This window comes from Podarcis tiliguerta (assembly GCF_965153285.1).
Source record: "Podarcis tiliguerta genome assembly, chromosome: 14".
In the NCBI taxonomy this organism is placed as follows: domain Eukaryota; kingdom Metazoa; phylum Chordata; class Lepidosauria; order Squamata; family Lacertidae; genus Podarcis; species Podarcis tiliguerta.
Window position 1 is genome coordinate 21,116,024 of NC_139547.1, and position 12,519 is coordinate 21,128,542.

Genomic DNA, 12,519 nt, shown 5'->3' on the forward strand with positions numbered 1-12,519 from the left:
AGAAAAAAAACTAACAACTAAAACTACCGACATAGTAAGCAGGTTTAAGTGCAAATTAAAAATAATCATAACGTAAATGTCGACCCAGGTCAATTTCCCATTTTGCTCATTGTTGTTGTTTAGTCGTTTAGTCGTGTCCGACTCTTCGTGACCCCATGGACCAGAACACGCCAGGCACTCCTGTCTTCCACTGCCTCCCGCAGTTTGGTCAGACTCATGTTTGTAGCTTCGAGAACACTGTCCAACCATTTCGTCCTCTGTCGTCCCCTTCTCCTTGTGCCCTCCATCTTTCCCAGCATCAGGGTCTTTTCCAGGGAGTCTTCTCTTCTCATGAACTGGGATTTTGCTGGTTCTGTAGACTTGGCTAGTTGCTGTTTACAAGGCTGCCTTCAATTGATGGACAGAGCACATCACAAGGCTGGATGGGACATTTAAACCTCCTAGCTTCTAGGGGTAGCCTTGGCAAGAAGGACCAATCCACTGAATTTGGCTTTCTGCCCAGGAAGCTGTCTTACACTGAGTTAGACCATTGTTGCATCTGAATCAGTACTGTCTACACTGACTGGCAGCAGCTCTCCAGGGTTTCAGATACTGTTCTCTCCCAGCCCTACCTAGAGATGCCAGGAGTTGAGCCTGGGAGCTTCTGCATACTAAGCAGATGCTCCACCACTGAGCTACAGCCCTTCCCCTATCCTAGCTTTTAAACTTGTTTGTTTAGCCGTGCGGAGTGTTGCTTGCTGGTCTGTATGAGGAAGAAACGGCTAACCGACTGCTGCCTTTGCCCTCAGCACTGCGAAGACAACAACAGCGACTGCAGGTCAGAAATGAACGTCCTAGCAGCCTGGCAGAGAGGATATACTGGCAAAGACGTCGTGGTAACCATTCTCGACGATGGCATAGAGAAGCACCACCCTGATCTTGTGCAGAACTATGTAAGTAAATCTGGAGACCCTTGGATCACCTCTTTTACACTAGCCCTCAAGACCGCAGTCCTATACAGTCATACCTCGGGTTACAGATGCTTCAGGTTGCGTTTTTCCGTGTTATGGACGCGCCAAAACCCGGAAGTACCGGAACGGGTTACTTCCGGGCTTCGGTGGCTGTGCATGTGCAGAAGCGCTAAATCACGCTTTGCGCATGTGCGGAAGCACCAAATCGCAACCTGCGCATGCGCACACGTAGCACTGCGGGTTGCAAACGCTGTGGGTTGCGAACGTGCTTCCACTGCATGGATCACGTCCACTGTAAAATGGTGCTTGGAAGTGAGTCCTATTGAACGTGCTTCTGAGCAAAGGTTGGAAATTGGTAACTTGGGCTTTGATTCAGTTATGTTCTGCATTGACAGGAGACTGCCTATGGACTGCCTATGGACCACAAAGAATCATAGTTGGAAGGGACACTGTGGATTGTCTAGTCCTCCAACCCCCTGCAATGCAGGAATACGCAGCTGTCCCATCCAGGAATCGAACCTGCAACCTTGGTGTTATCAGAACCATGATATTTGAATAAGTCAAGGGTATGGGAACCTGTGGCCTTCCAAACGCTATTGGACTCCAGCCCCCATCAGCCATAGCCAGCGTGGCCGACGGGGAGGAGCATCTAGATCAGGGGTCAGCAACCTTTTTCAGCTGTGGGCTGGTCCACCATCCCTCAGATCTTGTGGGGGGCCGGACTATATTTTGGAAAAAATATATGAATGAATTCCTATGCCCCACAAATAACCCAGAGATGCATTTTAAATAAAAGGACACATTCTTCTGTCCTTTTACATGCTGATTCCTGCACTGTCCGTGGGCTAGATTGAGAAGGCGATTGGGCCGCGTCCAGACCCCGGGCCTTAGGTTGCCTACCCCTGATCTAGATTATCAGAAAGACTGACTTAAGGGCATTAAGAAAGGAACCCTGTTGGTCTTCCCAGGCACCTTCCAGCAACTGGTATTCGGAAGCAGAGAATAGCCATTGTAGCCACGGATGGCTTTATCCTCCATGAAATTGTCTGATCCTCTTTTAAAGCTCTCCAAATCGCTGGCCATGGGAGCAAGTTCCATAGCTTAAATATGCGTTGCACAAAGAAGTGCTTCCTTTTCTCTGTCCCAAATCTTCCAACATACAGCTTCATTGGATGTCCACAAGTTCTAGTGCTATGACAGAGGAAGAAAAACTTTTCTCTATCTACTTTTTTCCCCGTGCTGTGCATTATTTTATAAGCTTCTGTCATGTCACCTCTGGCTCACCTTTCCTCTCAACTAAAAAGTCCCCCTTGCTGCAGCCTTTCCTCGTTGATCATTTTGGTTGCTCTTTTCTGAACCTTTTCCAACTTTGCAATATCCTGCTTGAGATGAGGCAACGAGGGCTGCACACAATATTCCAAATGCAGTCACGCCATAGATTCATCTGATAGGTATCTCTCCAAGCACAAAATAAGGGAGTGGCTCAGAGGCCTCTGTGTTATGCACAGAGCATAATCTCATTTCAGGATTTTTTTAAAAAAAATAATCAACTAACCAACTAATTTAATAAATAAAATGCCACAGCCCTAAATGAATAACTCTAAATGCATTGTATTGTCTATTGGCTTCCATAAAGGAGAAAAAAATATCCTGTGAGGTGAACTAAGCCACTGAGGAGAATTGGGTTTTTTTAAACAACAACAACAACATTTTGTTGAATTTGCACGCTTACCTGCTTTCAGAATTGGGCTGGACATCTGTGAGAGCACGATGAAGTCAGCGCTCTGGAATTGACATTTGCTTGATGCTTACCGGCTCCTTATAGCCTCAGATGAGGAAATGTAAAAAATAGGAACGCCCGATTATCGGACTGAATCCCTGGCGTTTCTCATTAGTGTTAATGGGGCATCTGAAGAGGCTTGTGGGCTTTTCATTAAAAGTGCTGTTGTGCTTTGTTTGGAGAGCTGAATGTGCTTTAAAAGCCCTGCTTGAATTTTTTTCTTTCTGACCAAGCCCTCTTCATCACCTAGAGCAGAGATGTTCGTGTCAGCCCAAGCAAGCATGGCCAATTCTCAGGAGTGGTGGGAGTTGTATTTAAGCAACATTTAGAGGGCCACAGGAACCCTACCCTTGTCCTAGAGTTTTGCTTCCTTTTCAGGCAGAAAAAAAGGCAGAATGGGGGACCTCATAAGAAGCTACGGTACCTTTACATCAGGCCCAACCTTTTGCCCCATACAGTGGTACATCGGGTTAAGTACTTAATTCGTTCTGGAGGTCCATTCTTAACCTGAAACTATTCTTAACCTGAAGCACCACTTTAGCTAATGGGGCATCCTGGTGCTACCACGCCGCCGGAGCACGATTTCTGTTCTCATCCTGAAGTAAAGTTCTTAACCCGAGGTATTATTTCTTGGTTAGCAGAGTCTGTAACCTGAAGCATATGTAACCTGAAGCATATGTAATCCGAGGTACCACTGTATAGCCTAGTAATATCTGTTGCAATTGATAGTGACTTTTTATTAAATTAACAACATTTATATCCTATAAACTGTGTTGTTTGTAAGAACCTCTATCCGGCCACAGTGTCTCTTGTCCTGGTACAAGCTTGTTCCTGGCAATCACTTCTTAGTTTTTCTAACGTGAACAACTCCCTCTGTTTCTTTCAGGACCCTCGTGCAAGCTATGATGTCAATGGGGATGACGAAGACCCAACTCCGCGCTATGATGCCAGCAATGAAAACAAGTAGGCCTGTTTTTTAACACTGACTTAATGCTTTAAGGGGTGCGGTCTGCACTTAACCTGAACCAAACACCAGCTGCCACCTGTGCTGTATGACAGCATATGGGCACTTTGCCAAATTACATTTTGATATAAATTATAGTCCTTTCTGCACAGATTTATAAAAAGAATGGATGGAATTCAGCCTTGAGCTAACATGATTGTTCCATCAGTGCAGGCATTTTTGCTTTGCTAGCTGAAACAATCTCCCCTCTCCTTCCCTGCCGCATGCTGTTCTGGGGTTTCTTTTGACCCGGCAGAGCAGATGGGGTCGTGCAAGAGTGGAGAGGGAGACCATGTTTCACTAGCAGGAATTTGGGCTAATATGACAAATAATTGTGCAGCCTTTGAGTATATTTGTGTCCTTTCAGAGTCTGCTTTCCCCATTTCTGTAAAACATAAAATTGGTCAATTATGTTAACTTGAAAATGAGTATTAAAAATATATATACAGTTGTACTTTGGAAGCTGAATGTTCGACTTCCAAAATGTTTGGAAACCAAGGCGCGGCTTCTGATTGACTGCAGGAAGCTCCTGCAGCCAATCGGAAGCTGCGCCGAACATTCGGCATCTGAAAAATCGTTTGAAAACCGAAACACTGCCTTCCGGGTTTTGATCGTTCAAGAGCCAATATGTTCAGGAGCCAAGGCGTTTGAGATCCAAGGTATGACTGTATCTTTAGAGGCCACTCATCCTCCGAGACCCTAAGTTGTTGTTTGCTTAACGTGTGTGTAAATCCGGCACTGAGAATTATAGTGGAGAACACCTGGGGCCATCAAGGTGCCAGGAAGATTGTGGCCTCTTTGAAGGCAGGGTTCTGGTGCCTGTGACAGATCTCCAGTGACTGGTTGCTTCCTTTTTGTGCTGGCAGCAGCTACTTCTGCCTTTGAGGCTCTGAAACCCCCACTAGAAAAAAGGTCATAACCCTATCCGCACCTTGCCCCTTTAAAGTTAGTGATCTAGTACAGACATGATCTGACAGCTGTATGGTTGTTGGGCCATCTATAATACATGGTACATTACAAAGAACAAAAGTACTGATCGCTTTCCTGAGGGGCTTGTGAAATAGAGGAAGTGGAGAGAAATAGAGGCAGGATAAAGAGTGGAATAAAAAGAATAAAAGATGGTTCTAGTTACATGTGCTTAAACCCCAACCCCACCTGCACTGTATATTTAAAGTAGCTGAATATACTACTATATTTTTTTAATAAAGTATTTTATTGTTTTTTAAGAAAAATACAAAAAACAAACCAAGTACATTCGAGCCTGGAATACAACTTATGGTAACCATACAATCTTGTGTATCATACCACTTAAACAGTCCTGGCTTCTCCCCAAAGAATCCTGGGCACTGTAGTTTAAGGGTGCTGAGAATTATTAGGAAGACTCCCATTCTCGTCACATAGCTATAATTCTCAGAGTGGTCCAACAGTGTATCCTTCTTCCTAGGGAACTCTGTAGTACAGTGGTACCTCGGGTTACATACACTTCAGGTTACATACGCTTCAGGTTACACACTCTGCTAACCCAGAAATAGTGCTTCAGGTTAAGAACTTTGTTTCAGGATAAGAACAGAAATTGGGCTCTGGCAGCGCGGCAGCAGCAGGAGGCCCCATTAGCTAAAGTGGTGCTTCAGGCTAAGAACAGTTTCATGTTAAGATTGACCGCCGGAACAAATTAAGTACTTAACCTGAGGTACCACTGTAGTAGTAATAATAACAACATATCTGAAGGTGCCGAAAAATTCTGCATCCCCCTCCCCTTTCCGGATAACTTGACCTGTGTTTAACACCTATAATGCTTCTGATTGGAAAGAAGGGCAGGATAAAACTGTTAACCATAAATAAAAATTAATAAATAATAATCTCACTATCATTCGGAACTCAAACCATGGTTTCAGGTTCCAGATGTAATGGCAAACCATGGTTTATAGCCACTTGGTTTGCTTTGCACTCCAGCTTTAGGTGAAGTGGCCAAAACTAAGCTTTAGACTAAACCATTAACCATGGTTTGGTGTAACGTCTAACTTGGGATGCTGTAATGGCTACATCAAGTGCAGAGCTCCAGCTCCAGCTCCACTGCTGCATCCCGCCTGATGTGGAGAGAGTTGCCTGTGATTCCCTCACAAGGGCAAGTTGTGTGGTGGAATTCACAGATGGCTGGCTGCAGTGCAAAAGCAGTTTCCAAATGGCAGAATCCAAGCCAAGAATTCATTTTTATTTGTATTTATTATGGAGGCCTTCTGTGAATTTCTCTCTTTAATGACACTAATCCTCTGAGCACTTCATTAATTCGGGGGATTAGTTACCAAAAACTCATGAACACTTCTGAAAACTCGCAAGAGGCCAGGGTTTCCATACAGAGTCTCCACTTCAACACAGAAAATAGAAGGGGTATTTTCATCATGATTTTTGATAAAGAACTTTCCCACTCTAAAACACTGTAATTCCATTAAGGTCAGTGTACATATATTAGGTGTTCACAGTGTACAAACTGTGTACACAAGGTAGTTTAGCTGTACACTCATACTGTTATTCACATGTAACGTTCAACTAGCATACAGTCTTGTATACCTGTGTACACAATATTTGAGAGATACAAATCAACAAATATATACGCTTTCACACAAACACTTGTATATGTGCAGAGATAGCTTGCGTCTGAGTTGAGTGTAATGTGTGAAAACACCTAACATTCATCAGAATGGAGTGGTAAAGCTTTTTTTGAACTGAATCGCTTGAAGATGAAAATCGGGCTGTTGCATATTTCAATGTGTCCCCATTTTTTTTATTTATTTAGAAATAAAGACAGTTCAGACCCCACCATGTAATGTTTGAAGTGGTCTGGAGTCATGGCACCAAATAGATATATATGTATTTGGTGGGGGGTATAGAAGGAGCAGACTGCATGTGTAGGGAACACTGAGCTTTGCCCTACATACAGTTGTACCTTGGGAGTCAAACGGAATCCGTTCCAGAAGTCCTTTCGACTTCCAAAACGTTTGGAAACCAAGGTGGAAGTTCCTCCAGCCAATTGGAAGCTGCGACGGACGTTCGGGTTCCAAAGAACATTCGCAAACCGGAACACTCACTTCCAGGTTTGCTGCGTTTGGGAGCCAAAACGTTTGACTCGCAAGGCGTTCGACTTCCGAAGTACGACTGTGTTTGATTTCTGAAAGAGGAATAACATTTTCTGTATTCTTTCCCCAGGCATGGCACCCGTTGTGCCGGGGAAGTGGCAGCGTCAGCGAACAACTCCAACTGCATAGTGGGAATTGCATACAATGCAAGAATTGGAGGTAAGGAAGACGTTTCTCTTCTGAGCATGGTCTGCAATCAGCTTTTCTGGAGGGTTGATTTGAGAAAGTGGCACTGAGTGTTGGCCCTCATCACACCTTTCCGAGGGCTTCTGGCTAACCCCTGTTGCTACAAATATTCCTCATCCACAAGTCTCTTTTTTGCCTCTAAATCTGGCATTTTGGGGGGTGGGTCCTAAATTTTTACCTAAGAGACACAATTCTCTAAGCTCTGCTATAAATCCTCCATGGCTTTTTCTAAACCACCCTGGAAGTTTTGCTGGAGGGCAATAAATGAACATAGAACAATACCCACAATTTTAGTTTCTACAGATTAAGTCCTCCTCTGCCTGCACCCTAAGGTCCTTAAGTAACCTCACAGCTTTCTTTATGCTTCCTCTGAAATGTAAAACCCCTCATTAGGGCATTTTTGTTCTTTTCCTGTGTAAGAATTGTGTGGTGTTTTGGTTCCTTTCTTGTGCAGTTTCGTAAAGATGTCCCTGGTTTGTTAGGGCTTGCCCACACTTACTTTTCCTCCGCTCTTTCCAGGCACGGCCTGCAATTTAAAGCTCTGTGTCTGAACACCACTTTTAAGTCTCTGGAACTTTCCCTGTGAAAACCTGCTCTTTAAAGCTCAATTGCGTGGCGAGTTCTGCCCCCCACCAGGATAAATAAAGACACGAGACACCATAATTTAAGGTTAAATGGGTGAATTAGGCCACAACTTTATTGAATTCAGGAATGAGAGGCATTGGCTTAGGCACTGGTCCTATCGACTATCCGGCTCCAGCCCATTTGCTGGAGACACGGGAAGGGTTAACACCATAGAGGGGGAGTCTCCTTCTGAGGCACGTCAACTAGGAGCTCCCCCGGGTCACCGCTCTGGGGCGTGCCTTTGGCCCACACCTCCATAGGCCCCCCGGAGTCCTTTATCGGACCACCCTTCGTTCACTGGGGGGAGGTGATGGCATTCCTCCCCCCCCACATCCTCTTAACCCCTTCTTACCAATGCCTAACCGCCAATGCCGAGGAGTTGTGACGAGTTGCTACGAGGTAGGCGAAAAACCAAATGGCTGTAAATTGCCAATTGGGAAAAATTCCTACCATGCCCCTTGCGACGACAGACCGAAGTCCACAGCAAAGTCAGAGACTTACCTAAAGCCTACCTAAAAGGAGGGAGGGTGGGAAAACGTGGGGGCTCGCCGGCAAAAAGAGGGCGAGCCCCCTCTGCGCCGGCTCTAAATTGACTGGCTGGGGGGGAAGACGCACCGGGATTCCCCTGTTCTCGCGGGGCCTGAAACCAGCCCCCGCTCATGTGGGGGTAGGCGTGAAGCCCGCAACCCCACCTCCTGGGCAAGCTGGAAGTGGCTTTGGAGCAAATTTGAATCTGCAGGAAACCAGCATTGATGTTCTGTCTGATTCAGCTTTTAAAAGTGGAAATTTTGGGGCAAGGAAATTTTGGGGCAAAAAACCCACCACCACCACCACGCAGACATGGAGCATTAAAGCACAGACCTCTGTCTGGAAAAAGAGCAGGGCAAAAGCTAAGTGTGGATAAGCCCTTATTTCTGCTACACAGAGGTCAACCTCCATGTGGGGAAAAGAGGTGTGCGTTGGAATGGTCAGATGAGAGTTACAGCAAAATTCTCCTCCCATACAAACATATGAATCTCAGAACCACAAGAAGCTGCCTTATACAGACAAGGTTCTCTCCCAGCTCTACTTGAAGATGCCAGGTGTGCAAAACAGGTGCTCTGCCCCTGGGCTAAGGCCAGGATAACAGGGATTCCAGAGCTAAGGACTGTCAATTGTGTAAGTGAATCTGTTAGTTCCAGTTTCTCCACCTTTCCACATCCATTTTGGGTGGTGGATTTTTTGTAAGCACTCATGAACATTTATCAGCATTTTAGTGTGAATTCCTTATTTCAGCTTGAATTTTTTGTAATGCAACTTTGCCTGATGAACGTATTTTTCCCCACAGCAATTCCCCCTAAAACAAGGCATTTCAGTATGCTGTTTTCACCAACTTGTGCGTTTTTATGGATACTACCTGTATATTTGTTTTTGCACACATCACTTGGCTGGAGAATTGTATTGCAGAATTCAGAGTAGTGTGGATTTTGAAGGATGCTTGTTTTTCTCTTCTCACATTGTTTTGGAAAGTGTGAATTATGTAGGTTCACTTTTAAATTCGAATTCACTTGAATTTCTCCCCCACTGGTAGTGGGAGTGCTTTTGTGCGTTAACTAAATATGAAATTATTGTATTTTTGCAATGCTGAATTTGCTTGCTCTTAGATCTTTTGCACAGTAAAGGAAATTGAAACCTCTTCTGTTTACATCTGTTGACTTCCACTGACCTCTCATTCCTCTCTTCCACTGGATTGGGAACATTTTGGAGGTGCAAACTAGATGAATGTTGACAGGGAAGTTCCCTTCCAGCTAGGCAGCTATCTAACTTGTTGCAACTGAATAACTTTCGCCCCTATAATCCTCTTGTTCCACTGCACAGTGCCAGAGGAGGGGCTGAAAGGGCATGGCTGCGCCTTGGTGAGAACTCCAAGGTGGAACTTGTTTGATGTATCCAGAGGAGGATTTGTGTTTCTTACTTGCTTTGCGTGTTAGCGTTCGGAGTTGCATTGCTCAGCAGAAACTGCATACAGAACCCCTGTTGGAGCAGCACACTTTGCCCTGGATACAATCCCGCCAAGTCTCTGGGTTTAGGAAAATAAGAAAGCTGTGTTTATTAATGGAAATACATGTTTGATAGGCAATAGCTTAGCTCCGTCTAACAATGGTAGAGAAGCTTTGGGCCACGCTTCTGCTTGCATCTAGAGAGCTTGAAGTATATCTTCTCTCATGAGGGAGGGAGGTGTGGAGAAGAAAAAAATAAAGAGGAAGTGAGGAAGATCTACAGGTCAGCACAAGGACAGTCTAGGAATCTTAGATGTTCCTCTCTCTATCTCTCCCTTCTTATGAAGATGCATCAGCTTCTATGAAAGCTGAGTTGCACACTGGCAATCCAGAGAATGTTGAGCTACAGAAGTAGCCACTGCAGGCAGTTTTCCATCCCCTTTTGAAACAGCCTTCTCAACCTGTTGCCCTCTGAAAGCTCTTCCACGCTTCTGTTTCCTGCAGGAAAACCAGTTGTTTACCACTGATTTGGAGCACACATCAATTGGACTTTCTGCGGGTTGCCATTTGCTCCGATTCATTGGTAAAGAGCAGGTTTTTCTGGGGAAAGTGGCAGGGCAAACAGAAAACCTCTCGGATCCATGCGGAGATAGGGTTGCCAAATTTCAAAAAGTAAAAAACCAGGACCCCTCCCCCAATAAATGTTGAGTTTTTTGTTTTGTTTTGTTTTTTGCAAAAACACCAAACAAACAAGGCAAAGCGCTGCCTTTCGAAAATTCATCCTGTACGTCATTTCTGCCTTTGAAATCACAGTAATGTCTGGAAAAATTTGGATATATGATAGCCCTATGAGTAGACAGCATGGGACAAGTAGGACGCATCCTGAATATTGCTGGACTACAACTCCCATCACCTCTGTCCATTGGCTGTGCTGGCTGGAACTGATGGGAGTTTAAGCCCCACAACATCCAGAGTCCTCTAGGTTGGGGAAGCCTGTTAAAAAAATAATAATTACCCAGCCAATTTATTTATTTTTAAATTACCCAGCCATTATTGATTATTTTTTTTAGGGGGCGTGGGGAGCATTGTACATTTTGTGGATTCACCAGAAGCGAATCTAAATAGATTGCTAAAAACTACAGCTGGTAAGGACTAGGGTTGCCAGATCAGCAGCATACCAACCCTGAGATATCGGGGCTGAAACGTGAGACATAGGGTGGCCCCTGGTGATGTTAACAGGATAGGCCCTGGAGACAGGGGTTAATTGGGAGAGGTAAGCACAAGAGGGCAACCCCAGCCCAAGTGTCTATGCTATACAGTGGTACCTCAGGTTAAGTACTTAATTCATTCCGGAGGTCCGTACTTAACCTGAAATTGTTCTTAACCTGAAGCACCACTTTAGCTAAGTGGGCCTTCCACTGCCGCTGCGCCGCCGGAGCACGATTTCTGTTCTCATCCTGAAGCAAACTTCTTAACCTGAAGCACTATTTCTGGGTTAGTGGAGTCTGTAACCTGAGGTACCACTGTATGTAACCCGAGGTACCACTGTAAGTTATAGCCAGCTCCTGCTGGGCTAAAGCTTGCAAACTGGACGCACAGCACCTTCTTAATATATACAGTGGTGCCTCGCAAGACGAAAAGAATCCGTTCCGCGAGTCTTTTCGTCTTGCGGTTTTTTCGTCTTGCGAAGCAAGCCCATTAGCAGATTAGCGCTATTAGCGCTATTGGCAGTTTAAGGGCTATTAACGGCTTTTTAAGGCTTAAGGGATTAGCGGTTTAGCTGCTAAAAGGCTATTAGCAGCTTAGCGCTTCAGAAAAAGGGGTTGGTGAGCGGAAAAAAACCTCAAAAATTTTCGTCATTTTCGTCTTGCGAAGCAAGCCCATAGGGAAATTCGTCTTGCGAAGCGCCTCTGAAAACGGAAAACACTTTCGTCTTGCGGGTTTTCCGTCTTGCGAGGCATTCGTCTTGCGGGGCACCACTGTATATAAATTTAAGGCACCCTTGGCCAGCAGCAGATTCCCCTGGAGGGGACCAGACAAACTTGGAGACTTCAGGTCAGACCTGGCAGTCTGGTAGCCCTTGTGAGGATTGTGCTCAGCTTGATGGGGAGTCCTATCTGCCACAGTCCAGTTCTTTTTCTTTTACTTTCCGATCTCTCATTGCCCTTGCATTTCCTTCCCTCTTCTTTTTGCTTCTGCCGAGGGCACAATACATTTACCGCTCAATAAACAAAAAGGGGATGCCAGCCCATCTTTCTTCCTCACACTCCCTCCTTTAAAGCTGTGCGCCTTCTGAAGCTTTTATTGCTCGCACCGTGGGAAGTGGCTGATTTATTCCTTCTCCTTCCCATCTCCTCTCTTTAACCTCTACTTCACTCTGACAACCTATAGATTCCCCCCGCAGTTTGGGCTTCTACTCCGGGCTTTGATTGTTGGCTCTGCTAACTGTTATGTGCTTGGGAATTAAGGTGATGCATTTCTCGCTTTTATGCGTGCCCCTGTTAACTTTAATAAGCCTGATTCACAGGCATTGGCAGGTTGATTCAGAGAAAGAAAAGTCGGGAGTGTGGGAGGGGTAAGGCAGCTAGCCACAGACCCGTTTTAAACTGGAATACTTGAACTGAGCCTTCACCAGACATGCAAAAGAAATTGTGTTACCTTAAAAGAGGGTCCTAATGTCCCTGGGTACACCAGATCCTTTCTTGATCTTTCAATGTTATTTATTTCACTGCTTGGTCGTTTTAAAAAAGTACTCAACGTGGTTCAGTTCGCAGGACTGAATGTGGATTCTAGCTATATTCAACTGGATCATGGCTAGAATCCTTCCCAGGATTGGGAAAAACCTGCAGTCAGGGTTTCCAAT

The 12,519-nt window shown here is 45.1% G+C and overlaps 1 protein-coding gene across 5 annotated transcripts in view; it reads left to right on the top strand.

The window, feature by feature from the left end:
• The window catches only part of PCSK6 (proprotein convertase subtilisin/kexin type 6), a 106,846-nt gene that overhangs the window by 36,714 nt on the left and 57,613 nt on the right, over positions 1 to 12,519 (top strand). For all 5 annotated transcript variants that reach the window (XR_014504569.1, XM_083411940.1, XM_083411941.1 and 2 more), the window contains 3 exons: positions 789 to 932; positions 3,617 to 3,693; positions 6,938 to 7,026. Coding sequence is in view for 4 of the 5 variants with exons in the window: in XM_083411940.1 (XP_083268066.1) it covers positions 789 to 932; positions 3,617 to 3,693; positions 6,938 to 7,026 (310 nt within the window). In the remaining variant the exon portion in view is untranslated. The remainder of the gene's footprint in view (positions 1 to 788; positions 933 to 3,616; positions 3,694 to 6,937; positions 7,027 to 12,519) is intronic.